This window comes from Panthera leo, chromosome D3, assembly GCF_018350215.1.
Source record: "Panthera leo isolate Ple1 chromosome D3, P.leo_Ple1_pat1.1, whole genome shotgun sequence".
Classification (NCBI taxonomy): Eukaryota; Metazoa; Chordata; class Mammalia; order Carnivora; family Felidae; genus Panthera; species Panthera leo.
Window position 1 is genome coordinate 19,593,071 of NC_056690.1, and position 27,699 is coordinate 19,620,769.

The 27,699-nt window shown below is 53.7% G+C and overlaps 3 protein-coding genes across 9 annotated transcripts in view; 1 reads left to right on the forward strand and 2 right to left on the reverse strand.

Annotated features, from left to right (window-relative positions):
* GNAZ (G protein subunit alpha z) overlaps positions 1 to 6,704 on the reverse strand; it is a 53,358-nt gene extending 46,654 nt beyond the window's left edge. Inside the window, exon 1 of the mRNA XM_042910111.1 lies at positions 6,551 to 6,704. The gene's annotated coding sequence lies outside the window, so the exon portion shown is untranslated. The remainder of the gene's footprint in view (positions 1 to 6,550) is intronic.
* RSPH14 (radial spoke head 14 homolog) overlaps positions 1 to 18,407 on the forward strand; it is a 79,312-nt gene extending 60,905 nt beyond the window's left edge. For both annotated transcript variants that reach the window (XM_042910113.1, XM_042910114.1), the window contains exons 5-7: positions 13,600 to 13,825; positions 15,693 to 15,829; positions 18,108 to 18,407. In XM_042910113.1, coding sequence (XP_042766047.1) covers positions 13,600 to 13,825; positions 15,693 to 15,829; positions 18,108 to 18,346 — 602 coding nt within the window. In that variant the 3' untranslated portion in view covers positions 18,347 to 18,407. The remainder of the gene's footprint in view (positions 1 to 13,599; positions 13,826 to 15,692; positions 15,830 to 18,107) is intronic.
* Positions 18,408 to 22,456: 4,049 nt separating this feature from the next.
* Positions 22,457 to 27,699, reverse strand: part of LOC122203710 (sodium/glucose cotransporter 1-like) — a 57,250-nt gene continuing 52,007 nt past the window's right edge. For all 6 annotated transcript variants that reach the window (XM_042910743.1, XM_042910741.1, XM_042910742.1 and 3 more), the window contains 2 exons: positions 25,509 to 25,608; positions 22,457 to 23,202 (listed from right to left, as the gene is read on the reverse strand). In XM_042910743.1, the coding sequence (XP_042766677.1) occupies positions 22,775 to 23,202; positions 25,509 to 25,608 (528 nt within the window). In that variant the 3' untranslated portion in view covers positions 22,457 to 22,774. The remainder of the gene's footprint in view (positions 23,203 to 25,508; positions 25,609 to 27,699) is intronic.

Consider the following 27,699-nt stretch of genomic DNA (forward strand, 5'->3'; position numbering starts at 1 on the left):
GGATCAGAGTCAGTGTCTGGGAGAAGGGAGAGATGAAGGAGAGATGAAGGATGAGCTGAAGCTTCTAGGCAAGAGTCACGGTGTAGTGGGCGGGGTCAGCCAGTCCTTGGCAAACACATCTGAGTCTAAATCCTCCCTCCAATACCCACCATGGACATCACTCGTCAACCATGACCACTTTCCCTCTGAGTCATAACATAGCCCCAGAATCCTTCTCAACACTCTGTGCTTTGGACAGTCACTCCAGAGTTGGTACAAGAAATGAAAACTATCTATACCCTTGACCAAGGCCAATTTAAAGGTGAGGACACTAGACCCAGACAGTGAAGAGGCTTCACCAGCGTCAGCATTACAGGGAGAGCTGGGACTAGAACCCAGGTCTCCTGATTTCCTCTCCAGTGCTTTTCCCCCTGCACCAAGCGGCTCTGCTGAGCTGGTCTTGGGGCACAGGCCATAGAAAGGCCATTCAGCCATCACATGGTCACTGCAGACACGTGTTCCTTTCCTACCACCGGGATCTAGTCTTGCTCTCTTACAACAGTTTCCTATGGACATGCCCCTATTTGTCATGACCATATGAAACCTCTACGTCTGACCAAGGACTTGCCAGGTCATACCATGTCACTGAGGGGCCAGGTGTCAAACTGAGGCATCTGATTTCCAGTGGCAGGGACCCATGCCTATAATGGCAGCATGAGAAGTGAGGCACTCACCTGCCTTGGCTTGTGAGCGAACCACAGTCGGGCCTCACTGGTGCACAGCCAGTGGTGTCCACCTATAGGTGATTTGTGTTTGTTGGCCAAACCTTAAGGCCAAAGACACACCTCTTGGGATCAGAGGGTTGAGCTGGAGCACTGGTTCTCCAGTGTGAGGACTATAGCCACTAGGAAGCCCAGCCCTCTGCATGAACGTGGCTCAAAAGATCATGTTAGCCCTGACCACTTGCCAGTATTCATTTACCCCTTGAACAGCCATTTCTTGAGGCCCTACTATGGCCAGGCCAGGCTCTGGGGCTGGATTCTCAGTGGCAAACAGCCAATGAAGGTCTTGACCTTACAGAGCTTACATTTAGATCCAGGAGAGAGATAGTATATAAAATAAATAAAACAGGTAATAGGTTATATTGTGATGAGTGCTAAGGGGAGAAATAGAGGCAATTACCCACTTGGGAAAGCCACCCCATCTTCCCACGTCTCAGTCTCCTTGACTATGAGGACAAAACTGAGGTAAAAATCAGCCCCTTCTTGGAGGAGTTGGTAGTGGAAAGATAAAGTGAGCCTCTGCCCTTCGAAGGCACTAGCTCACTGTAATCCACAGCAGGTTCTGCTGCTGTCCTCATGAATGCCTGTGTTTGGGCTCTGGGGGAAATGTGCATAACTGAGCCTACTGTCCTCTGCTCCAACACCACAACCTTGACCTCCCTGGCTCACAGGGGCATAGAGCCTTGCTGAAGGGCTCAGGGCTCAGATCCTGGAACCCTGCCTGGAAAGCTCTCCATTCCAGAGGTTGGGGAGGGCTATTCAGTTGGGGCAGGGTCTCTTTCTGAAACGTTTGCTCTGACCACTGTCTGCACAGCCAGGAAAGGCACAGCCGGCCTGGACAAACCCTCGGGGAAGGGTGTGTTTCTGGCTAGAGGCTGCTGGAAGGAATGCCGGGCTTGACACTGTTTGTAAGGCCTCTCCCTGCACCGTGGTTTTTAACAGTCTCGCTTCTTAGCACTTTTTGATGGATTCTCCAGGGATGTCTCTAAAAGAGAGTTATACCTTAATTTAGAAGCAAATAACTCAAAACTCTGTGATATACCAGGTTCCTTTGGAAAAGGGATGAACTCAAGGAAGCCATTGTTGTATGAAGCCAACTACGTGCCAACAGGACTGCCCAGCCCTCAGCCCTTGAACCGTGCCTCCCTCCCGAGGTTAAGGGACAGAGGGGGAGGAAGCAACACTCACAGGAGGCCAGAGTGAGGCTTGCAGGCTGGCTCCGACTGACCCTAGTGGCCCCAAGTGCCAAACACAGCCCGTGTGCCCAACTGCCCAAGGGAGAAGGGGGAACATGGTGGCAGGCCCGTGGAACTGCCCTCCCAGTGCCATAACCAGGCTTCATGGGCAAGCACTTGGGCAGTCAGTCAGGGCCCCATGTCTTGTGTAATGCTCTACTGTCTTGAAATGTTTAACAACTTTTACCAAGGGCCCACAAATCATATAGCTGGTCCTACCCCTGTTGCTCAGTCCCCATGCACTCCACGCATACCTTGGGGTTTGCCTCAGAGGCCCCGCTCTCCTGAGAACACCCTCTTCCACAGTCTTCCTCCACTCCACGTGGCCACTCCACTCCACTCCATGTGGCCATCATGATTGTGCTCCCACCTCACTTCCTGCTCAATCTTTCTCAATCTCTTTTCTGGAAGCTCCTTCTCGGCTCATGCTCTGAGAGGTGAAGGCCCTGAGGCCTGACCCAGCCCCTCTGGTCCCACCTACCCTTGATCCTCAAGTGACCTTGGCCAGTCCCTGGCTTCCCATACACCTGGTGCCAAGGACTCCGGGTTTCTACCCCCAGCCTCGCTCGCCCCTCTGACCGCCACATGTGTCCATGTCTACCAGGTCTAACCTAATTTCCAATTTCCTACCTCTCATGATGGAGTCCGCATCTTCCTTCTCTGCCAATGCCACTGCCATCCCTCCAGCTGTCCATGCTTCCCGTCCATCATTAGGTCCTCTTTAAAATAAACCCCATCCAACCACTTCTCATGACCCCTACTGCTCCCACTGTACTGGGTCAGCAGCCTCCTGCCCCTGACTGCTGTAACAGCCCCTCACGCCCCGCCCCCCCCCCCCCCCCCCCCCCCCGTTCTTGCCCCCATGTCCATCAACCACACAGGTCTTTTAACAGCAGAATTAGTTTGAGTATCTCCTCTTCTCCAAGCTTTCTCTCCTCTTCCTGCCTCACTGGGGCCTGCCTGACCTCCTCCGTAAACCACCCTCCCTACTGGGCTCTGGCTACCTGGCTTTCTGGTGAGGCCTCCAGCAGCAGAAGTGGGTCAGCCTCAGTGCCTATGCACCTGCCACCCTCTTTCCTGGTGCTCTTCCTTGTCAGTCATGACTCACCCGTCACTCTCCATGGCACTGTGCCAATGGTCCCTCCATGCAAAGGGACCCCCTGACCCTCTCCCATCCCCCTCCCATTTAATTTGGTTCTCTTCACAGCACCTACCTTACCTGGCATTCAGTTACCCAGGTGTTGTGTCAGCCTCTCTGAGACTGCTGTGAGCACCATGAGAGCAGACACTGCATCTGTCCTGCTCCTTGCCATATCCCTGTGCCTGGCACAGTGCCTAGTACTCGGCAGGTTCTGGTAAATATTAGCCAAAGGAATGAATGAATGTGCGAACCATTTCTGTTTCCTCGGGCTCTGTACGGAGGGCTGACATCTCCCATGTGCTCCAGGAGCCATCAGATGGTCCCTGTGGTTAGTCCCTGTCAGTTCACTACCACGAGCATCTTCCCTGCCAGTGTGGATGCGTGTAAGGGGCCAGACACATGGGGAGGTCCCATGCAGGGATAGGTGCAGGGACAGGGCAGGGAACTCTTGGCTCTGTTTATGGATGAAGACAAAGAAGCTCAGTCAGCACAGGGTTGGGCCAGGGGTGATAGGGCCAGGGCCTGACCCAGGTCTTTGGAGGCCTTAACTGGAGGGCCCCCCGAACCTGCTTTGGGGCATCTGGGCCTTTCCACGTCAATCCCCGGTCTGCCTAAGCTGTGTCCGGCCACTGCTCTGGGGCTGATCCTCAGCATTTGCCATGATGCCCCTATCCATTTCCTTTTGCCCTCTTTCCTGCCAACCACAGCGCCTGCAGGCGTGTGTCTGGAGGCTCAGTTACCCCAGGTTTCCTTCCTGGGGTTGTGGGAGAGCAGTATGCTAATCTTCTTCTTCCAGAGTTCTTGCAAGCCCAGCCATGGTCAGCAGCAGTGAGAACATCCTATACCCACACAGCATTTTAGGTCTTCCGAGTGCTAGCAAGAGACAGGATAGGGCTGCCTCATCCTCACATCCAGGGACGGAAGGCATGGCACACACTGCCATCACAGGTATGTACGCATGAGAAAAACACACAGAAAAACACGCTGTTCAGGCCACACCCCGAGTCTCAGGCCAGCCCTCCCACCATTCAGTCATCCATCCCACTGGCCTCTTACAGGGGCCCTTGCCAAGTCCACCTGGTTACCCAGAAGTTCCTGAAATCACCCTAGAAGCTTCTGAGATCTGGACCAAGGAATTCCTGAGACTCCACGAAACAGAAGAGCTGAGAGGTTGGGCACAGAGGGAGGAATCCATTCCATATCCCAAATCTAGCATCCCACAGACTCCTGCCAGAGTCAGAATGTGGCCTGGCAACAGGCACAAGAGTGAAGTGGCTCTATCCCTCTTGGCATAATCTGCACCCCTATGAGGGCAGGCAGGCCCTGCTCTCACTGCAGCAACATGGGCTTCAGCCAAAAGCTGAAAGTGAGTGTGTGTTAGGAGTTTGGGGGGGGGGATGCCACATACATGAGTAACAAACAGCCCCTTCAGAGGGAGAGCGAAAACATCCCCGGGTATGAGCAAGTGAGCAGATCTAGGGCAGAAAGTGACACTGGCCTTCCAAGGAGGAGGGACTATGTCTTATTTACCTCCTGTCTCAGAAAATCAACGTCTGTTAGAGGGACACACAAGAGTTTTAAGCCAAATGCCAGTGTCTTGTCCCTGGAGCACGAGGAACGTTGAAGGCACACCACTTCATTTGAACATGGCCAGGCTTTCCCATTCAATCAGCCCCTAAATGGAGACTCCCAAGCCTCCCTGTTACAGTTCACAAACATCCACGCCCCAAAGGGGCAGAGTCTCCAACTAAATATCATTCTCCATCCTGGCTAGGAAGGGGGCCAGGCTGTTGGTGACCCAGTACCCTGGCCTTGCCCATGAGACAAGGTGCCTGGAAGGGCAGTCTAGGTTGCAAGGAGACCCCAGAGTCTTTCAAGCTCTTCCCCAAGCCCACCCCAGCTCCTAGGTCACAGAGCTACTCCCTTTTACAGATGAAGAAACTGTGGCCTACCTGGAAGAGCCACAACTAACAAGCAGTGGGGTGTTCCATTTCCCCAGCTCCTTTAGCTCCTGTGCACCTCTCACCCACCTTTCCCACCACACCACCTATGTCTTCCCAAGCACATCCTGTGCTCCTTCCAGACCCAACTGCCTGAGTGCCCTCTCTGTGGTTTGTTCCACTTTCTTCCCTCTGCCCACAATGCCCACCCCATATGTGCTCATGTCCTTCAAGCTCCAGTTCAAATGTCACTTTGCCCACAGGCCCATCTGACTCCAGCCCAGACCTCATCTCTAAGGTCCCTCCAGAGGCCCTGGCACCCACACTCAGGGTTGGGAGACATTTCTCCCCTGTGGGGTGGTGCGTCGGTCTCAGGAGGGCAGGCCTAGTCCACTCCTACCTCACCGCCAGGCTCTGGGGGAGCAAATGCTCAGTAAATATTTGTTTAATCGAATTTGGCCAAGGAGCCTCCTCTAGACAGAGCCCAAGGCAGCCGGACTCACTCCCCAGAGCAGGGAAATCACTTGGGCAGAAGGGAGTCCATCGGGGGCTGGGATGCCTCACCAAAACAGGCAGACCTCGCCTACCAGGCGGGTCCCTCCATCCTGAGACAGGGACTCTAGGGAACCCTGGTCTCCGCACTGTCTTCTTCTTTCTTGTAACAGAGATCCTCAATTCTCGGCCTAGGCGGAGTCCTGCCATCATCACCAAGGCAGGCTCAGCACCGCCCTGCAGGCAGAGCCCCCGTGGATCTCCCGCAGGATACGGAGCCCCAGCCCCAAGGCCCTCACACCCCTCCCCCCAAACACCCCAACACCCCCACCGCCTTTTAAGGGAAAAAAATATTGAGCCAGGAACATATCACAATCGCAGCAGGTCGATACTCATCTCTTGCTCTAAACGCTTCCAAAAGAACCTGCTCTCTGCAAGACCGGTGACGGAAAACTGCGAGCCACTCGGCCCCGGGCCCAGGCCTCCGGGGCCCTCTCCTTCGTTTCAGCCAAGGCCACAGGTCGGCGCTCCTGCGGCCCGGGGTCGCCTCCTCCCCGCTCCCCTGGGAGGGAGACCCCGCCTCAGCGCCTCTCCCGCAGGTCTCCTGGCCCCGGCTCCGCACGGGCGGCTTTTTTTTTTTTTGGGGGGGGGGGGGGAGCGACGCGGCATCCCCGGCAGCCCTTGCCCACCTCCCGGGCCCGCGGCCACCCCCTCCTGCCAGCTCCTCGGCCCAGTGGCGCCCCTTCCCAGCACCTGCCCGGCCCGTGGTCTCCCCCTGTCCACCTCGCAGGCATCCCCACCCTGGTCGCCCCCACCCCGGCCGGGCATCCCTTTCGCTGCTCCCCGGCGCCCCCCGCCCAGGCGGATCCCTAGCACAAAGGCCCGGGTGGGGCCCCGGGTGGGGGTGGGGTGGACGCCCCAGCCGCGTCCCCGGCCCCCCGAGGTTCAGCGTGTGCCCCGGCCGCGGGTCCGCTCACTCACCTCCGGGCCGCCGCACGGTGCATCGGCCGAGCTGCTCCGGGTGGGGCGGGGCGGGGCGGCGAGCGCGGGCCGCGGCGCCCTCGTTCCGCACTACGCGGGCGGCGGCACCCGCGCGGGGACGTGACCGGACCGCGGGCGGCGCACACCCTCCGGCCGGCTAGGCTCCCTCCGCCCGCTCTCCCGCGCCGCCCGCCGCCCGCCCGCGGGTCCGCCCGCCCCGCGCAGCGCTGCCGCCGGCAGGGGGCGGAGCCGCGAGCGCAGCGCGTTGCCAGGCCAACCGCGGGCGGGGGTGCCGCGCGCCCGCCGGTGACCACGCGCTGGGCGCCACCGCCCCGCCACGAGCGCCGGCTCTCTTCCCATTGGGCAAGAGCGGCTGACCGATGCATATGAGGCCCAATGGCAACGGGCAGGGGTGGAGCCACGGTGCCGCGCGCGCCGCAGTCCCGCACGAGCTGGCGCTGCCCGTACAGGCGTCCCCGGGACCTGGCTGCGCGAGGGCACGGCTCCGAGCTAGCAGGACTGCTTCTCAAAGAGCCAGAGACAGAGCTTAAGAGTGGCGGAAGGCCCGGGCCCCCGTTCGCCTCCCCCAGTTTGTATTCGAACCCAGCTTGGCACTAAACTCCGCCACCTTGGGCAACCAACTGACCTCTCTGAGCCTGTTTTGCAAAGTGGGGCTAGTGGCACCTGCTTCCCTGAATTGTCGCGACCAACCGCTGGAACGTGTGCAAGGCTATGAGGCTATTCAAACCCTAAAGGTTTACACCAATGAGGTTAGTGCAGCGATGGGAGGGACATTAGTCATCTTTGCTGCTTGCTACCCCAGCGTGAAGGGGCTTTTTAAACGGTCCCTGGCAATCCTGGCCATAGAAGGTTGCCTGGAAAAGGAGGAGAGGAGGAAGGGTCCAGGATGTGTCCCTTAGATCAGAGAGGCAGGAGGGAGCCAGCCAGCTCAGTTAAGGCCAGGACCCCCGCCGCCTTTTAGAAGCTTGTGGAAGGTAGAAGGCATCCAACCGGCAGCAAAATGTACCTGAGCCAGTCTGCCAAATTCTTTCAATTTCCGGGGAGGCCCATTTGTGGGCCTCAACGCCAGGAGTCCCTCACTCCTGTGCTTAAAAGACTTGGGCCAGAGAACCAAGATATTAATGCCACTCCTTGTCTTTTCCATCATTGTAACTTGAAGCTTGGTGTATTCTAGAGCATCCCTGGTGAAATGCAGATTCTCCTAGGGACACCTTCCTTATCAATTTACACCCTCATGGTCACATTGCAAGGATCACCCAACACCTGGCAGGAGCACTGGAATTGATCATTGGCAAGGGCGGATTGGGTGGTCATCCCAGTCCAGGTTTGTGGTTTGAAGGCAGGGGCGGGGGTCCCATTCTGCAGGCTGGACGCTGTAGCATTGCAACATTATCCCATAACCTTTCTGGGAATGTTTCCTCTGCTTTTTGAGATGGAGACTGTTGGACTACATATCCTGTGACATGACATGCCCACCTGTGAAGAAGTTGCCCAGATTCTCAGGGACAGGACAGATGTTGGTGATGGGCATCCCGAGGTGAACGTAGACCTGGCACAGCGCTGGCTGGAGGTGGTCAGTGAGAACTAAAGGAAGGTGGCCAAAATTGTGGGGCTTCTCTGGGTGCATGCCCTCAAACCCCCAGCCTGGATCAGGCTGGGCCCCTGCCCACAGGACCACTCAGAGGCCAATGGATGTGATACCAGGAAGATGATTGGCACAGGCCCTGCCCTGATGTGGATCAGAGGTGAGAGGGGGTGAGGGTGAAGCACAGACCCAGCTCTGTTGCCCGTACACCCTTGGGTGAGTTATTTCACCTGGATGAGCCTCAGTTTCCTTTTCTGTCAAAGGGGACACTAATAGACTGTCCTTAGTGATTCTGAGGGGAAGTGCACGTAGGCACATGTCTAGAGATGGGTGAGGGCAGTTTCTGTTGTAGGATTGGGGTCAGAATTGAGCTGTTTGCAGAGGCAAACTAGATGTTAGTGTAGATGACCCTCTACAGCAGTCCAGGCATAAGATCGGAGCTAGCCCATGAAGCAGCCCAGTGGAGCTGGCTGCTACCTCCCTCACCTGACCCTAGGGGCCACTAATGATTGTAACCCTTCATACAGCAATTATTTGTTGATGACCTCCTCTGCACAGACACAGTTCTGGGATTTAGACAGGCCCGACCCTGCCTGTGGACCTTCCTGTCTGTGGGGCAGTAATCCACCATTACTCTTGCCTCACGGAGGAGAGCCCTCCCCAGAACCCTGGGCACACATGCAGGGGGAGAACTGGGCACTGGGACAGCAGAATGGAGGTGGCCTGTGACCTGGGACAAGAGAGAAGCATGTTCCAAGGTGGGGGATGTGCTGGATGTGAAGGAGCTATGATGATTGGGAGGAACCCATGGGAGACCAGCATGGCTGGAGCCAGCAAGCAAGTGTGGGTGCCAGAATACAAAGCTGGAGTGGAGCTGGGGACAGTTGAACCGGGCCAGGGGCCCTTATGCAAGATTGGGGATGTTGACCTAAGAACCACCGGAGAGTTTTAAGATTAGCTTTTTATTTTATTTTAATTTTTAATTTTTGTTTATTCATTTATTTTATTTAGAAAGAGCATGAGTTGGGGAGCGGGGCAGAGAGAAGAGGGGAATCTTAAGTAGGCTCCATGCTCAGCATAAAGCCCAATGCAGGGCTCGATCCCATGATCCTGGGATCGTGACTGAACTGAAATTAAGAGTCGGACACTCAATTGTGCCACCCAGGTGCCTCTAGCTTTTAATGTCTTTATTTTTTTTTTAAATTGTTTTAAGTGTATTTATTTATTTTGAGAGAGAAAGAGAGAGCATGAGCAGGGGAAGGGCTGAGAGAGAGGGAGAGAAAGAATCCCAATCAGGCTCCTCACTGTCAGTGCAGGGCCAGGTGTGGGGCTTGAACCCACAAACCGTGACATCATGATCTGAGCTGAAGCCAAGAGCCAGATGCTCAACCTACTGAGCCACCCAGGTGCCCCCATTTTTTTTTTTTTGAGAGAGAGAGAGAGAGAGAGAGAGAGAGAGAGAGAGAGAACAAGCAGTAGAGGGAGAGAGAGAGAAATCTCAAGCAGGCTCCACACCCAGCGTGGAGCCTGATGTGAGGCTCAATCCTATGATCCTGAGATCATGATCTGAACTGAAACCAAGAGACGCTTAACTGACTGAGCCACCCAGGCACCTGAGATGGTGTAGGTTGTCTTAATATGCAGAATCAAATAACAAAAATGTCAACTATTCATCCCAGAGAAAATAAGAAAGCAGAGATTCTGCATGAAGCTGAGTTCAGCATAGGGCTGCAGGATCACTGAGCGACAGAGTGTGTCAGGAGAGGGCCATGTGGTGGCTGCAGCCATGACAAAGAGCTGGCCCTGGCAGGGGGGGGGGGCAGAGTGGGGAGGGTGGGGGCCAAGGAAGAGGCCCCCATGAGAAGAGGTGCTGGAGGAAGGGTGGTGCTTGCTAAGCACATGAAGGACCAGTGGGAGAGGTAGCCGGGAAACCAGCAAGTAGAGGGTCCTGGAGCCTCAGGAAAAGTGTCTTGAGAGGTAAGATGGGGTCAGCCACATCATATGCTATTGAGAGGCCCAGTAAGCTAAGGACAGGGATGTGTCCTCATGAACAAAGGTGGGCACAGTTGGGGGTCAGTGTGCCAGCAGTTCAAGGCATGGGGGCCACATGAGGCTAACACTGGACAGGTGGGTCCCCCTGAGGTGCAGATGGCCTGGGGGCTGGGGCTGGTGCCCCATCCTCAGTCCTTCCTAGCCAGGAAAACAGGACCAAGAGATAACAGCTTGGGGCTCTGTGGTGAAAAGAGGAAGGGGGCCCTAGTGATTAAGCCTTGGACTTCACCAATCCTGCAGGGACAGATGGCTGAGGAGTGGCCTCTCCAAGTGGTATCAACCTATCTCCAGAAAATGACCAAAACTCAGTCACAGAGCATTCCGTGCCTGGACATCATGTCCCTTCAGTTCCAGAGCAACTGGTGGAGCTTTCTGGCTCATCAGTCACTGAATCCGTCCTGGCACACCAGCCATGCCAGACCGGGGGCCCTCCCCAAATACACCCATGCCTCGTGCCTTTGCCCTTCTGCCCCATGAGGCCCAGCTCCCCTGGGCCTACCTTCCTGCACGCCCAGAGTGCCTAGGATGCTGGAACTCCTCATCTATGTGAGTATGAACCTGTCTCGTCACGACTGGTCCCGGGCAGATTGTGCCATTGGTCTCCCCACTACCCGAAGATGGGGGTGGTGGCATCTTGCTAGTCTCTGGATGCAGGCAACAGCACCCTCCTGTCTGGCTCTTCTCCCGGCTTGACCTGCTCTCCCAAGCCCCTCTGGCTGACTCTCAGGCTGTGGCGGGGCTGAGTGGGTTTCTCCAGTTTATTTCCTTGGGGTCTGTGCAACCCCCCCAGCCCCAACTTGAACAAGCCGTTGCAGATCTGGGTTAGTTATAAATAGCCAGGCCTGCAACTCTCCTTTTAGCTGAAAAGCAAAGTGAACGAGCAGAGAGAGACACACCCGGCACGCGTTTTATTTTTAATCTTCTCCCTCTGTCTCAGAATGAACTGGGGTCCCAGTGCTCAGCATTTCTAGGAGCAGAAGCCCAAGACAAATGCCTGGGGCCCTGGCTTTGCCCCTGTCTGCTGTGTGATCTTGGGCACTTGAGTTGCCACTCTGGGCCTTGGTTTCCTCACCAAGGGAGGGAGCAGTGGAGGTGATCACCTCTAACAGTTGGACTTGGACTGTCTTCCTCTGCCTTTCCCCCTCCCCCCTGGCCCCCGCCTGTGCCCAACAACACCTTTGGGAGGAGAGGGTCCCTGGAAAGCCTAGGTGCAAGTGAGGCCCCAGTCAGGGCTCACTTGGGATGATGCACAAATTGGGATGATGCACAAATTCCTCATCCCCAGCCCTTTGCTTGGGTGTCCCCCAGCTAGGAACTTTCTTCCTCTATGCAAAATCTTTCCAGCCAGCCAAATCCTTGAAATATCGAATGTTACCTCCCCATGGTGAGCTAGGAAGGGGCTGTCTGGGTCACGTTGTGTCTGAGTTGGACCCAGGGCTGGGGCAGGTAGGGAGCCTGTGGGCAGGTGCCTGGGAAATGGCAGGTGGGAAATGGACCTGGAGCAGTCCAGGTGTGTGGTCTGGCAGGGCCCTGATGGGGAGGGTGAGGCTGAAGGGGAGAGACAGAGGCTGTGTTCCTGCAGGGCAGGGACTGCAGCTTTTGTTTTTGTATCACACTCCTCTAGTGGATCTCAGTGATGGTGGAGTCCCTTATTATGCTAGGCCCAGCTGTTTTGGGCTTATGATGATAGTCCCTTACAGAGAGCATGTTCCCACCCACTACCCATTGGCATTGCACAACTCCTTGCCAGCTAGGCTGGTTTCAATAATGAGGAAACCAGGCTCAGAGAAGTTAAGTAACTTGTCTAAAGTCACACAGCTGGATATATTTAGGAGTACAAGCTAGGCACTTTTGGAAATCCGTGTGTATTAAATCTTAAAAAGCCTAGTACTCTTTTAAAAAAAAAATGTGTATTTATTTTGAGAGAGAGCATACATGCAAGTGGGGGAGGGGTCGAGAGAGAGAATCTCAAGCAGACCCCGTACTGTCAGCACAGAGCCCGACGCGGGGCTCCATCTCACGAACTATGAGATCATGACCTGAGCTGAAATCAAGAGTTGGAAAGTTAACCAACTGAGCCACCCAGGCACCCCAAAAAGCCTAGTCCTCTTAAAGCAATGGGAAACTGCTTTTCCTGTATCATGAATGCCCTGAGAACAAATAGGGCAGACCTACTTCTTCCATCATGACACCCCAGTGAGAACCTGGCCGGGGAACTAGGAGCCACTGGACACGCATCTGTGCCTCTCCGCCCCCTCACCCTGGGGGCACCTGCCATTTGACATCCTCAGGAAGTGAGGGAGGAAGGCTGGGGTGATGTCTTCAAAGAGGAAATCCCTGGTGCTAATTGGCACTTAGAGACCTTTCGGCTAATTAACCTGTTTATTTGTCTCTCTAGAGCAAATTAGAGGGTTTCTGGGGAGGCAGAAGAGAGAGGTGTTGCTGGTGGCCACCTCCATGGGGGCTATATATGGCTTCTTGGTGGGTGGTGTGGGCCACTGGGGAGGCCAGGAAGAGGGCTGGGAGGTGGGCTGGGAAGTGTGGGCTGCCCTTCCATCAGTGCCCTGCTCACTTCCCAGTAATGGCTGCTATGGGAGCAATTCTGGGCACATGGGAGTTAGGCTCCTTGGGGGTGCCGCCCGGGCTGGTTCCAGGTTCCCCTCCAGACATCTGCCGGAGGGAGGAGGAGCTAACTGGAAGGAGGGAAGTGGAGTCCATCCTTGGGGAGGCTCACCACACCGCTTCTTCCAGCCCCAGTGCCCCAGCCATGCTGCCATGTGGAGTTCCCCTTTCTGAGGGGGCTTTTTTAGACCTCCTTGGCCAGAGTTCATGGACTTCCTGTCATCTTGGGTTGGAGGCACAGCTCTTTTTGTATATAAGATGCCAGCCTGTTAGCTTCTACCTCAGACTTGATTGCAAGCTCTTTTCCCTTTCCCCAAGGGCTGGCCAGACTGGTCTGGGGTTTCCAGCAGCTTAGAGAGGTTTCAAGTGGGAAGGAGGGGTTTGGGTGGTCCCCCTCCTTCCTTCTGGTGCAGGGTGGGGAAGGGAGGGAAGCTTCTATGCCTGGCCATGCAGGGATGGCTGTTGTGCTTACACAGGATGGCCGCTGCTTCTCAGGCTACTGAACACCTGTTGAACGCCTGTAACTGATGTCCCCCCAGTTACAGGTGACAACAAGGCTGGCACCTTTGGGGGTTCTCCAGGGCTGTGTGGTTCCCACTCTGGCTTGTCATCCATAGCCTCCTGCTAGCTGCTCAGGGGCCCAGGAGCCAGAGGCATTTGCAAACCTCCCCTGCCCCACCAGCTCTGCAGAACTTTCCTGGCTCCTGCTTGCTGCCCAGAACGGGTAAGGGGGGCTGGCCCACACTCAGTGCCCTTTCCTGTTCTGCAGGAGCCCAGGGCATTGTCAACAGTGGCCTGATCCCCTCACTCGTGTGGAAGCTGCAGAGGGAGGAGGAAGAGATCCAGGGGCTCCTCTTGGACACACTGGCGGCCTGCCTGATGGAGGATGCCACCGAGGCGCTGGGTAGCCACGTGGTGCCCTTCCTGAAGCAGAAGCTCCTTAGCACCAATGATGACATTCGCAGCAAAGCTGCCCGCACACTCATTGCGGTCAGGTGAGCCTGGCCCGAGTGGATGGAGCAGGGAGGGTGGGAGTGGCCGGCCCTGGGGCTTCTGCTGAGGCTCAGAAAAGGCAACTGAGCTGCCCCCAGCCCTGCAGCAAGCCAGCCTGCCCTGGAGGTCCAGGGAGCCCACCTCAGGGCCTGCTTCCCCTGGCCTGCTTGTGCCCTGGGGGAGAAGGACCCTCTCCCCTGGGGTGGCCACAGCCCTGTTGGCCTGAGGGTGTCCTAGGTTTAGCACTCACAGTCCTGTGTCCCAGGAAGCCCCCAGTCCTGGGGAGCATGAGATGGTTTTTTACCCCCTCCCTCTGAGGAGGGCAAGCACAGGAGAACTGGTGGTGACAGGGTTCACTGAGTGTTCCCTATGTGCCCAGCATTACCTACAGACCGCACATTTAGACATTCCTCCAAGGAAGGTGAGTATCTCCGTTTATAAGTAAGGAAATGAAGGCACAGGGGACCCAGGGTTACACAGAATCGTAGTCTAAATCCTGGCCTGGAGCCTGAGGGAGCACAAAGCCTCAGAGCTGGGAGGAAGGGCGGTAGGGAGGCAGCGTGTGAGCCTGGACAGAGATGTTCCCCAAGGATGGGTGGTCCCTCGTCCCCCCCAAGTCCATGCCTTAGATATGGCCACCTGCCTTCATCCTGACACCTCTTGCCTCCCTGAGGCCTGGCTTTCCCTCCATCTGGGATTCTCTCTAGAAACCCAGGCCATCGTTTCTACAAGTGTGGCCCTTGATCCAGACCCCTGGGAGCTTATGAACATGGAGATTCTGCGCCCCATCGCCCATCACCCCACGCCCATCACCATCTGCTCTTTGCTCAGAGGTCCCCTTCCAGGGAAGCCTCTAAGGACCATACCTGCTCTGGAAACTGGCAGCCTCCACCAGCCTGCATGTGCTTTGCACTATTCCCTCCTGTTTTGTGTGTCACCCCCAAGGGGAGTTCCTGAGGACAGGGCTTTGCTCTGTTTGCCGCTTGGGACTAGGGGTTCAAAACAGGGGGAGCTTTGGTCCCCTAGGAGACAGGCAGCACTATCTGGAGACATTTTTAGTTGTTCCAATGTTGGGGAGAAGGGGCACTTCTGGCATTGAGGGGGTAGAAGCCAGGGATGCTGTTGAGCATCCCACAATGCAAGGGACACAAGAACCATCCAGCCCCAACATCAGTGGTGCTGAGCTGGAGCAATCCTGCTCTGGCCTCAGCATCTGGCCCCAGGGCCTGCAAGGTACTCGGGCAGCCCTGGCTGTGGGAATGAATGAACACATGGGACCCCTGCAGGTGGGCCTCAGGACTCTGCATCTTTGATCAAGCTCCCAAGGGGAGCTCATGGGGAGTCCATCATGTACATTTTCACAGCTTTGTACAGTGCCAGGATTAGAAGTGACTTACAGCATCCTCTCTCCTGAGGGTGGCTCTCTACCGGTGTCTCCCTGGCAGCTTGCTGCTATTTGTGTGGCTGAGCCCATCCCTGGTAGCTCTGGCTCTTACATGGAGTCAAAATGAGTGTCCCTGTGGTTTGCACCCCTGGGTCCTGCTGCTCCCCATTTTGGAGCTGGGGGGAACAGGTCTGTTTTTTTTTTTTTTCATGTGATACCTTAGGACAAATCTCCATCACCCACCCCACCCTGGCTCCTCTGTGGTTTTGCCTTCAGTGGCCACAGGCCATGCTCCCAGGTTGTCTGAGTGTGGGGGGTGAGACCCAAATCTGTGCTCCCTGGTGACTTGGTACCCATTGGCTAAGCCTGGACCACCAGGGATAGTCCCAACACAAGTCTTTCTGGTGTCCCCTGGGGTGGTCCTGGGCCCTGCTCACCTCCTCTTGCAAAAGTGAAGCCACATAGTTGTTCCCTCTCTGGTCTAGCATCCCTCTGGAGGGCAAGAACCAGGTGTGGCAGCATGACGTCATCCCCATCCTGGTGCACCTGCTGAAGGACAAGGTGGAGGAGGTGCAGGCCAATGCCGCTGGGGCCCTCATGTATGCCACGGTGACAACTCAAGGTGAGGCAGCTTGCTGGCCAGGTGCATCCCCTGTATAGGTGGTGGAGCTTACTGGGCAGTGGGGGGTCACTGCAGCCTCCAGCATGCTGGCTGTCCCTGCAGGCTTTCCAGAACTCTCGTTTTGTGCTCAGCATCCTACTGTCCCCTCCCTGCCCCACCAAAATACTTTCCCGGCCTGTTGTTGAAGTCCTTTCAAGTTTGGGCCCGAGGCTCCACCCTCCTTCTTCTTCCTGGCCACAGTGGGCCACCTACCTGTAGTCCCTCCTGGTCACTCCCATTAGGACCTCTGTCCCCTCCTGCCAGGCTGTTCCCTGGGACTGGAATTCCCACCTCCAACCCAGGACGCTTGTAAGCCTGGATTCTGGGATTAATTATGTCGTTTGCCGTCCTTGATTTGGTTATCTTGAGCCCTAGGCAAACAACTGGAGCCTTGCTTTCATGGGTTTTTAAAAAATTTTTTTAAATCTTTATTTATTTTTGAGAGAGAGAGAGAGACAGAAACAGAGAGTGAGTGGGACAGGGGCAGAGAGAGAGGGAGACACAGAATCTGAAGCAGGCTCCAGGTTCTGTCAGAGAAGAGTACAGAACCCGATGTGGGGCTCGAACTCATAAACTGTGAGATCATGACTTGAGCCGAAGTCGACGCTTAACTGACTGAGCCACCCAGGTACCCCTTCATGGTGTTTTTTTTTTTTTAATCAAAATTACTTTTTTCAATGGGTGGGGTAGGCAGCAAATAAGAGTATGAGATTACCTCTCCCACCTGGGGAACCCCAGCCAGTCAGGCTTCCATGTTAAGTTATCCAACCCTGGGCTAACAGGAGCTACTGGGCTGGTTTCCCCACCTGGAGGCCAGGGTGGGTAATCCCACTTGACCTCTGAAAGCTGTCTGTCCTTCCCCATGCTCACAATTGCCTGTACCAGCCCTATGCCCCGTGCTCTCTTGGTGTTCCATAGAGGACTGACTGGGTCTGACTCTCAATCAGCATGCTGTAAAGCCCCCCAGAATTGGCCTCTCAGCCATTCCCCACTAGACCCTAATGGTGGAATTTGAGACATACCAGAGGAGGAGAGGTTGGGGCCTTCCTGGAGCCACAGCCTCCTTTCGATTATGCAGTGAGGATGCTGACCACCAGGGCAGGGGCTCCCCCCAGCACATTTATTTCTTGGGCGTCCTCAGTGCTGTGTCTCATTTGGGCTTCCTTTGGGAGTTCTTGGAGGGCTGGAGGGCTCATGGTGGGCCCAGGTAACAGCTAGAACCTAGGGATGTGGGGCCACTTTTCACAAAGCTGGCACTCCAGCCAAGGGTCCCCAAGCCCCTGCCATGTGCCAGGCCCTGTGCTTGGTGGTGGGGACCTGGACATCTCAGCCTCTGGTGAACATTGGTGGGAGTGGCAGAGGGTTGATGATATAGAAGAGAAGCATGGCATGTGGTGGCCCAGGGCAGGGGCTGAGCCTCCTCTGGGAGGGGCATGGGTGTTGATCCAAGGGACAGTGGGAGTCAGCACGGCGGAAGGTAGCTGGACAGGTCCCAGCATTAAGAGAAGAGTACAATGGGGTGCCTGGGTGGCTCAGTTGGTTGAGCGTCCGGCTTCGGCTCAGGTCACGATCTCACGGTTTGTGAGTTTGAGCTCCGCGTCGGGCTCTGTGCTGACAGCTCAGAACCTGGAACCTGTTTCAGATTCTGTGTCTCCCTCTCTCTCTCTGCTCCTCCCCTGCTCGTGCTCTGTCTCTCTCTCTCTCTGTCTCTCTCTCTCTCTCTCTCAAAAATAAACATTAAAAAATTAAAAAAAAAAGAAAAGAGAAGAGTACATTAAGCATAGCAGGAAGGATGGGAGGCAGGGGGCAACCATCTGGCCTTTTAGCAGGCCAGGACAGCGGGGAGATGGTGAAGGTTAAGGAGCAATGTCTTCTTTACACATTAATGTCTGTGCCCACCACTAGACTGTAAGCACCAAGAGGGAGAGAACTATGTGAGTTTTTGTGCCTGACACAGAGTGGGTGCTCAAGAAGCATTTGCCACATAAATCAACAATTGGGTTTTACTTTTTGTGTTTCCTTGTGAAAACTGGATTGCCGGAGAGGCATCAGGGTGGTTGGGGAGAAGCCAGTTGAGGGGCTGGAGGGGCAGGAGATGAAGAGGGCAAGGTGGGAGGCAAAGGAAGATGCTAGGCCTTCGAGGGAGTGAGGAATGGCACCTCCCCTGAGGCCAGATGCCAGGATTGGGCTGGGGTGAGAGGAGGCCCCCTGAGGAACGCGTGGTGTTGGTGGCCCACAGGAAAGTATGCTGCCCTGGACACAGAAGCCATCCACCCGCTCCTGAGCCTGCTTGGCTCATCCTTGAGCAAGGCACGGTTGAATGCCACCAAGGCCCTCACCATGCTGGCTGAGGCCCCCGAGGGCCGCAAGTTTCTGCAATCTCGTGTGCCCGTCTTCCGTGTCCTGGAGGATGACACCAGTGAGGCCGTGCGGCGGGCAGCACAGATCGCCGTCAAAGTCATTGAGTGGAAACCCTGAGCCTTTTACTGGGCCAGATCTGATAAGCTGCATGCCTGAATAAATGGGCTGAATCTCTTTATCTTGCGTCTGAATGGCACTTTATATTCCTGGAGTGTGGTCACATCTTCCATTTCCTGCAAAGGGGAAACACCCGGCCTCAAAGGACTGGGTCATGGTGGCCAGGCAAGGAGGCATGGGCTAAGTCCAATGCCCAGGGATGGGAGGGTGGCATTCTGGCTCTCTGCTGGGGCCAAGAGTCCCCACAGAAGGTAGACAGCAGGGCTAGGCCCTCCAGAGACAGGGAGGGGCAGGAGTTGGATTGGGAGAAGAAAGACAGTTGGATCTGGCACAACCCAAGTTTCAGACATTTGAGTGACCAGGCCCTTAGGTGTGGCTGGATACTGCCCTGTTCAGCCAGTTCTTCCCCCTTCTCACAATGGGTGTCAGGAGGGAAGGTCACAGTGCCAGCCTATGTGGGCTCTTTCAGGGGGAATGTGAGTTGTATGAGGCCCCCTAGAGATGCACGCCCAGGACAGATATCTTCCCCGAGAAACAAGAAGTCTTAAGAGTAAACTCCCAGCTGGCCTATGCCAACCATACCCCAGCCCCACAGCAGCCCTCTGTCCAGCCTTCCACTTGGGCCTCCACCTGTCTCCACTTGCCTCTCTTCTCCCCCAAGTGAAACTGGCAAATGAAGCTGGAGAGCTTGAAGGGGTTGGAGGAGAAGCCAGGCTGTGGAGAGTATGAGGCTTGGGAACCCTTTAATCTCCTCCAGCCTTCCCTGCCTGGTCTGGCAGGATGATGGTTCTCAAGCCAGTTCTGACCTCTGTTCTAGAAGCTTCAGGAGGGGAGCTTAGCTTCAGGGGAGCTTTTTGAGGCTCCCTGACTCAAACGAGGCTTTCCTCATTATAGCGCCAACCTGCAACCATATTTCCTATGGGACAGAACTTCCCAGGCTCATGGAATGCCCACTTCTCCCAGAATAAACGTTATCAGCAGAACCAGAGTCCTCAAGTGAGCACCTTCTTATAGTTCTTTCAGTGACTGGGGCTTTCACTTTCCTAGAAGCAACAGAGAAGTTTGTGTCCCTGGAATTAGAGGATTAGCCCAAGTAGGTGCTCTTGTTCTAAAAGGGACTGGCTGCTGAGCCCATCTGGGGTTTCGGGTAAGTCTCATTCTCAAAACCGGCCCCATAGGAGGAAACCTTTTCTCCTTCAGCAAAACAGGTGCTTGAGGACCCCACTTCTTCATGTCCCCTTCCCACCTCAACCCATGGCAGCTCTGGCCAGGGTCACTGACTGCCTTGCTGCCAACACCCTGTGCTCTTTGTGTTTGATCCACGCTGTGGCCCAGGTGTGGATACTCCCTTCCTGTAGCAGCTATCTTGGGCCTCCTTCCAAGGCTCTGGCTGTGCTCTCTTTGGTCTCCTTTATAAAACTCCCTTTCTCTACATGACCAGTAGTGTTGGCATTTCTCACAGCTTTGTCTAGGCCTGCTCTCCTCCCACTCTGCCACACAATCTCACCTTCCTGGTATGGGCCTTCTCTACCAGGTTCTCTTCTTAGCTAGGCTTGCCCACTGCCTTGTCTCCCCCAAATCTGGGCCTGCAGCCCCAGCCTCTCTCCTAAGTTCTGAACCCTTCTATCCAACTTAACATCTATCCTTAAATGTCTCCAGGCAAGAGTTAACGCCAATCCTTCACAAACTGTTCTGAGAAACAGAAGAGGAAGGGACACTTCCCAACTCGTTCTATGAAGCTAATTTTACCCCATACCCAAACCAGACAAAAACATTACAAGAAAATAAAATTATAGACCAATATCCTTCATGAATATAGACCTAAAAACTCAACAAAATATCAGCAAACCAAATCCAGCCACACTAAAAAAGCATTATACACCATGATGAACTGGAATTTATTCCAGGAATGCAAGGTTGGTTTAACATATGAAAATGAATCAATGTAACACATAACTACAATAAGGACAGAAATCACATAAACATCTTAATAGATGCAGAAAAAGCATTTGATGAAATCCAATACCCATTTCTAAAAAAAAAAAAAAAAATCCAAACTAGGAATAGAAGGGAACATCTGCAAAAAGTCATCGCTAATATCATTCTCAATTCTGAGAGCCTGGATGAGTTCCCCGTAAGATCAGGATATCTGCTCTCACTACTTCTATTCAACACTGTACTGAAGATTCTAGCCAAAGCAATTAGGGAAGAAAATGAAATGAAAAGCATCCAGATTAGAAAGAAAAAAGTAAACTATCTCTTTTTGCAGACTACATGATCTCGTACATGGAAAATCTCAAGGAATACACTTAAAAACTATTAGAACTAATCAATGAGTTCAGCAAAGTTGACAAAGAAAACAACTCCATTTATAATAGCATCAAAAAGAATAAAATACCTAGGAATAAATCTAACAAAAGAAGTGCAAAACTTGAGTACAAAAAATAAAACATTGTTGAAAGAAATGAAAGAGGACCTAAATAAATGGAAAGACATCCTATGTTCATGGAACAGAAGACATACTATTGTCAAGATGGCAATAAGTATCTTCATGCAACTCAAACTCAACATGTCCCAAATGGTGCTCAACTTTTCTCCCACATCCACTCCTTTTCCAGTGTGGCCTGTCTTTGGAATTGGTGCACCCTTTGCCTGCATGCTTAACCCAGAGAGTCATCCTGGCCTCAACCTCCAGAAGTCTAGTCAGTCAAGTCCCATTACTTCTGATTGCTGGCTTCTCTTGATGCCATTCCCTTCTCTTTTCTTCTTTGCCACTAACTTGCCTGGGTTGCTCTAAACAGCCTCCTAGCGGGTGTTCTTGCTTCCCTTTAATCTTTCCAGCAACAGCCAGCAAATCTGAACCTGTCACTTCCCCACTGAAGCTCCCAAGAACTTATGATCCCAAAGTAAATAAAGCAAATCAGGCCTATGCTCACCTTGCCCTCCCTGTGGCCCACTGTTCTATGCATAAGCCATGTCTTGGCATCCTCAACCATGCTTTCCACTCTTGTGTCATGACTTTCCACATGTTGTCCTTTCTGTTGTCCAGTGCACTGACTTCCTTCTTTGGCCAGGGGAGGCCTTTCTTGACTCAGACTAGGTGGGCCTCCTTGTTGTATACACAACTCATGGAGAGCCAGTGTGTATCTTTGGTATCAGGCAGGGCTGTTCCAGGCCCTATGCCCATTCCCAATGTACTCAGTTCCCTTGCTGAGCCTGTCTCTTCCCCTATGAGATGTGGTTAATTCTAGTCCTTCCACAAAGTGTGGTTCTATGGCTTGAATGTGATAATGCACTTACCCCTGGCAACAAAATAGTAGGCCATATTAAATGCTGGCTATCATGGCTAGTGTTTCACTCTCTGCTTCCTATGCTGTATTCACAACTATTTCCTTGTAGCGGCTGGCACATAGTAGGCACTCAAAAATGTCAGCTGAAGGGATAAACTAGGGAGGAGAGACTGCATGTGAGTGTGCCTTGAGTGTGATTTTTGTGATGCTGGGTGGGCCTCTGCCAAATCACTTTAAGGCACCTGGAACTTCATCTAAAGACACATATTATTGATTTTTGAGAAGAAGGAAGAGGAAGGAGCAGCTTATGGAGTCCCTGCAGAAACACAGCCTCAGAGTGGCCTATACTTGACAGCTAAAGGAGTTTAGCTCCTGGATCCAATGCCCAATAACATGCCAATTGTAGGTAGACTGGGAAGGACTGGGAAGAGCTCAAGAAGGAGGAAGTTTTCCTTTCCACCTGCCCTTCAGGGGTGCGGTATGGCTTTAGCCAGACAATGCTGAGTTGTTGAGAGGACTGTTTCACTGAACAGAGACTGCTTCAGCTCCACCAGTGGTCCAGACAGGAGCCAAAGTCCCACCCGTGGGCAGCCTCGGCTTCAGCTGGTCTGTGAGGTCTTTGGCAGTGGGCACAGCACCTGTAGGTGGGAACCCCCACGTGGGGGTGAGGCTTACATTACATGGCATCTTTGCCAGCAGGGCATACCTTTAAAAGGAGGAGAGAACAAAGCAAATGGAGGTTGGGCATAGGAAGGAAATGGTTACAGTGAAGTAAACACAAGCAAAAATCTCAAATATATCTAGAAATAAAAAGCCAAAATTAAATTTAAAGTGAAAGTCAGTGTTTATGCAGTAGAGCCATTTGGAGAAAATGACTCATTTTGTAAAGGAACAGATGTTCTCATTTGCATAGTCTCTGGAGTCGCAAATGGACTTCACCCTGTCCCCTCAGCATGCATGCCCTGCAGCTGGTGGCACTTGATTTGTGACACTGAGGGAGTGTTTACATTAGTGTAATCCTTGGTCCCATATCCATGAGTCTCCCGGTAGGAAACACTTTCTCCACTGGATGATGAGGGACTCTGGAAGAGGCTGTGGTTTGCTTGCTCTTCCCAGACACCCCTGGGCCCCAGCTGCCTTAGTAGTAGTAGATGTGTAACAGGACTATGGTCAATATCAAGAGGAACCCACTGGCATTGGTAATTTCTCTCCTGAAGGGGATCTCTGACATGTCATCATACTTTGTCCCTTCCCACATGTCACTGTGGTTTGTCCCTTCTAATATGTCACCACTCTCTGTCCCTATATGTACATCATGGCACTCTGTCTCTTCCAAAGTGGCACTGTGCTCTGTCCCTTCAGACGTTCCACAGCACTTTGTCCCTTCAGACCTGTCCTGGCACTTTGTCCCTTCCAATATATGCTCTGTCCCTTCCGATATGGTACCACACTCCATCCTCTCCTTGGCTACTTCTTCTGGGGCCAGTTTGGGGCCAGGCTGTGGCTCCAGTCCACAGAATGCATTCCACGCTTTCCAGAAGCAGCCCTGGGTCTCCTCAAATGCATCTGGAATAGAGGGAACAGGCAAAGATCAGGATCACAGGCCAGGACACAAGAAGGACTTTCTATGGTGTCATATCTCAGCAGTCCCAGAGAAAGACCAAAAGACTCTCTCCAATATGATCAGTCCTCAGCCCCTGCTATGGAACATCTACCACCATCCTCAGAGACATGGGCGAGTGGGATAAGGGGCTTTGGGAGTTTGGCAGGAGTGGGGTGGGAACTGCCTGGGGCCATGCTTGCCTTCTGGCAGAGCCTTCAACAGGGCCCAGATCCTGGAGTGCCTACCCTTCTCTGTCTTAGGCACATGGCCGAACACAGTTTGGTAGGTTTAGGGCACAGGACTGCTCCTCTGAATCTGCCTCCCCAGTCGCTACTCTCTAGAGGATGGAAGAAATCCCCTGATTTCTGGACACTGCTCTCCTTGGCAAGCTCTCAGAGAATGTTTTCCTCAGGCAGGTATCAGTCTCACGGCCTGGCCCAAAATAAGTTACTCCGGGCACTTGAAGGGGAAATCACTGATGCTTTTCAGGAGGCAAAGGAGGGAAGTCTAGGATTTACAGGGAATTTTCCATTCAAATTAGTCAGAATGCCTTTCTGGGACTTAAAATTGCTCCCTGTCTGTCTGTACAGCTCCTGCTGGCTGCTCCTTTGGCCTGTTCAGGCTCGGGTCAGCACCACGGCTAGCTCCGGCACACCCATGTGGGTCCAGCGGCTGCCTGCAAACAGTTTCCTCCTTGATTACCAGATGGGCATATCTCAGTTCGAGTGTGCACCCAACAGTGTTCGTTGCGACCTGTTCTCTGTCTCATTCTGTTGGGCAGCATCCATGCCAGCCGTGTCCCGAGGCTGAGGTAGCACCATGGATGACAGAACCCATCAGCCAGGGACAGAGGAGCCTCTGTTACACAGGGAGGGCTGCTGCAGCAGGAGGACCTCAAAGCCAGGGACACAGATCTCTGCTGCCAGTGCTGAGAAGTCCTGAGTGGCACATTCTCAATACCCATGTTATCATATTGTCATGCAGCTGCCAGGCCCAAGAGGCTACTGTATGTAAAAGGCAACTGATCGTTTTGATGATGGCCCAAGGGTTATATGATGGGCAGTGGGATGGCCAGTGGCCGAGAGCACACATTTTAGAGTCAAACTTGCCCATGTTCACATTGGTGCGCTATTTCTGCCTGATTATCTGTGGACCTGGGGCAAGTTACTTAACTGTTCAGTGCCTCAGTTTCCCCATCTCTAAGTGGGGATGATAATTGTACCTATCACACACACCTATCACACCACCTGGCACATCCCAAGTGAGCAGTAAATATTAGCCACTGTCATTATCATCATCATCATCATCATCATCCACCCATGACTATGGAGAGAGGAAGAAGAGGAACGGGAGGTGCACCAAGAACAAGCACCTGGCACCTAACAAGCCCGTTTCCCCCCACCAAGAGAAGAGACATTCCCAGAGAGTCCTACATCCTCCAGGTGTATGGGACAACCTTGCTTAGGATAGACCACTCTTCTGCTCTGCACCTGCCCCCAGGGCCTCCTCTGCAGATGACAAGAGGGAGCCTGGGGCCTCTTTGGGCTCTGAACTTCCCTAGCAGTGGTGGAGGGGGGCCCCAGAAGGCTGCCTCCTCCCCTAAACTCACAGCCTCCCTGGGTACTCTCTGCCTGAGACTCAGGACTAATCTCATTAGGCCTTTATCCCTGTTTGCGTCAGGGCCACAAGAAGCTCAGGTCACCCCCCACCCCCACCCCCACCCATGGCCCCAACACTCCTTTTCTGACCCCATCTGCCGAAAACCTTCCTCTGGGCCTTCTGGAGTCCCCCCCACCCCCGGAACATTCTGCTTCTGCTTGCTGGGACTGAAATCTAACTGTCCTCAGACCTCTTTTCCCGGAGCCCTCTCTCCCTTTTCTCCCTCAGGTTTCTCTTGTTAAGGCAGGGCATCATCTCTATGTGGCTAAATCCAGTGGCCAGTCCTAAGGCTTCATCTTTCTTCACTCATCAGTATTTGCCTCTCCTCCAATGGCTTCTCCTGGGGTGTCTCTTGCTTCTGCCTGGGCCAGATCCCTGTCTCCTCCCCCTGCCCCTCCCTTCCAAAGGTGGCTCACTGTGTCTGCTGCCTCTCCCCAGCCCAGAAGCCTCTGCATAGATGTCCAGAGACATCTCAACCTCAACAGACACCCCAGAGGGGGCCTCTGCCTGGAAAAGCATTTCTGAGAGGAGGGACCATGGGGCAGTACAGGCCACATCCACCCAAAACACTATCAACCAGGACCTCCTGCAGGGTTTGGATCCTTCTCACCTGGGTGTGCTTGGGGTGCTGGTCTCCTCCTTTGTATTTCTGCATCCAGATCTACCCTTTCCTCTTGACTATTTCGTAAACTCCAACAGAGCCGGTGGAGCTGGGGAGAGAGCGGGGGGCATGTCACCATCTAGGGCCCTGTCACACAGACTGTACCCAGTCACAGCCAGAAGCTGGGCACCAGGGTCTCCATGGACTGAGATGAGACCTGGTTGTTCAACTCCAACAAGAGACAGAAGGAACATGGGGTAGGGAAAGCATGGCACTTGGGGACCTTGGATTTCAATTCTGGCTCTGATACTGTGTGCTTGCATGGCTTTGGCACAGGGGACACAAACTGTCTGGGGCTCAGTGTCCTTCAACTATATAGTAGGGGTAGGAGAAAAAGTGCTCAGAGCTCCTTCCAGTTCTAAGAGTCCAGGAACCTGTGCCCTTCAGGATGAGAGCAGCCGCCTGTCACCTTGGTCTGCTTCTTCCGGTGGAGGAGGAGGCCCTCTGACTGGATGAGTGGACAGGGCAGACCCGGGAGCTGCTTTCCTTCAAAGAGCCCCTCCTGCCTGTCAGAGTTGAGCACTAACCCAGCCCAGAAGAGGCTTTACCTGGTTTACCTGGCCCCCCACTGAGCTTAGTTACTCAGACTCAATAAGGCATTTGCAGATGCAGAAGGAAGTGTCCCTTCCCTTCTGCTCTGTGACCTTGCTCTTGTCCTGAAAACACACATGGAAACTTTGGGAAGTAACAAAATCCAGCCAATTGTTGTTGTTGCTGTTTTTAAGGGCCAACTAAACGAACATTTCCACCAAGCCTATCCTGGAATAGATTTTGATCTATTGTACCAGACTCATTATATTTGAATCCCAGCATCCCTACCCCAACATATGGCAGGGATATGAACAGGCTGGGTTGGCCCCTCTCTGGCCAGCCCACTCCAAGACCTGCCTGAGCCCCACCTCTCAGACTAAAATGTTGGAACTAAAATTCTGTTGTATTAATAACAGAGACTGGGTTTAGCCTCTAATTGCTTCCTGATGATGCCATATGTGTATATTTGCCTTCCCAACGACACTATCAGCCCCTTTGGAAGAGGTTGCTGGGTGCACTAGAAGAGCCTGGGTTCATGTGCTGTCCCTGTTGTCCTGCCTCCTCTGGTAGGCGGTGAGAAGAGGGCCTGGCCCACTGACACTGATCCATAAGTTCCAGTTCTCCTGTTCACTTCTCCCTCCCTTGTTGGCAGCTGCTTTGTGTTCTCCAGAGCACCTGGCACACTGGGAGGCAGGTGGTAAACAATCAACAAATACTTGGCTGCTTGAGAAGTGGGCACAACCAAACAGTTGAGAGGAAGAGAACAGCAAAGAACACAATCTAGACAATTAAGACCCTGAGCAACAGGAAATCAAGTTCCCCACCCACCGCCGGATTCTCAAGGCGCTGGGAGCTGGGCAGTCTCCCAGCTGTCACTGATGCAGCGGGTGTGCACATCCCACACCCCTGGTTGTCCTCCCCATATGCTCTAGCCCTCTTCCAACTGGGCTCTGTGCACAAGAGAGGAGTGAATCAATTGGAAACCACTGACCAGGAAGCATGGCCAGAGGGAAAACCCAAGATTGAGGGGGAGACCCTGAGGCAGTCTTCTGAGTTCAAGGCTTTTACCCAGAACCCAGGAAAAGCTGCAAAACAGGCATGTAGATCTCATAGACTCATCTTCCTTCTGATCTCCTCCCTAAACTTCAGATACAGTAGGGCTTTCTGGCTTGGCCAAGTCCCTGTCCTGCGAAGCCTACTGGCCATGCTGATGGAGGTGATGTAGGGGAGCCAGGTTGGGGCCCAACCCTACCACTTACCTATTTGTGGTACCTTGGGCTTAATTTCTTGACTTAATTTCTTGACTTAATTTCTCTGGGCCCAGACTTCCTATATTCCAATTGGGGCGACTGATATCTACTTCCTGGGAGATGGGAACAGCAGCTCAGGAGAAGGCTGAGAGGCACCCAGCCCTGAGATGAGCCACCAGAGGCTTCCAGTATTCCAGTCCCCTCCCCCTTCCTGATGGCTTAATTCCCTGAGGATGGGTGGAAGCTGGGACTGCTCTGATTACATTAATTCACACTGAGGTTAGTGAACTTAACACTTCTAAGGAAAATTTGCATCTTAAAAGCCAAACTTCTCATTCTAAGTGAATATCTAATTGGTG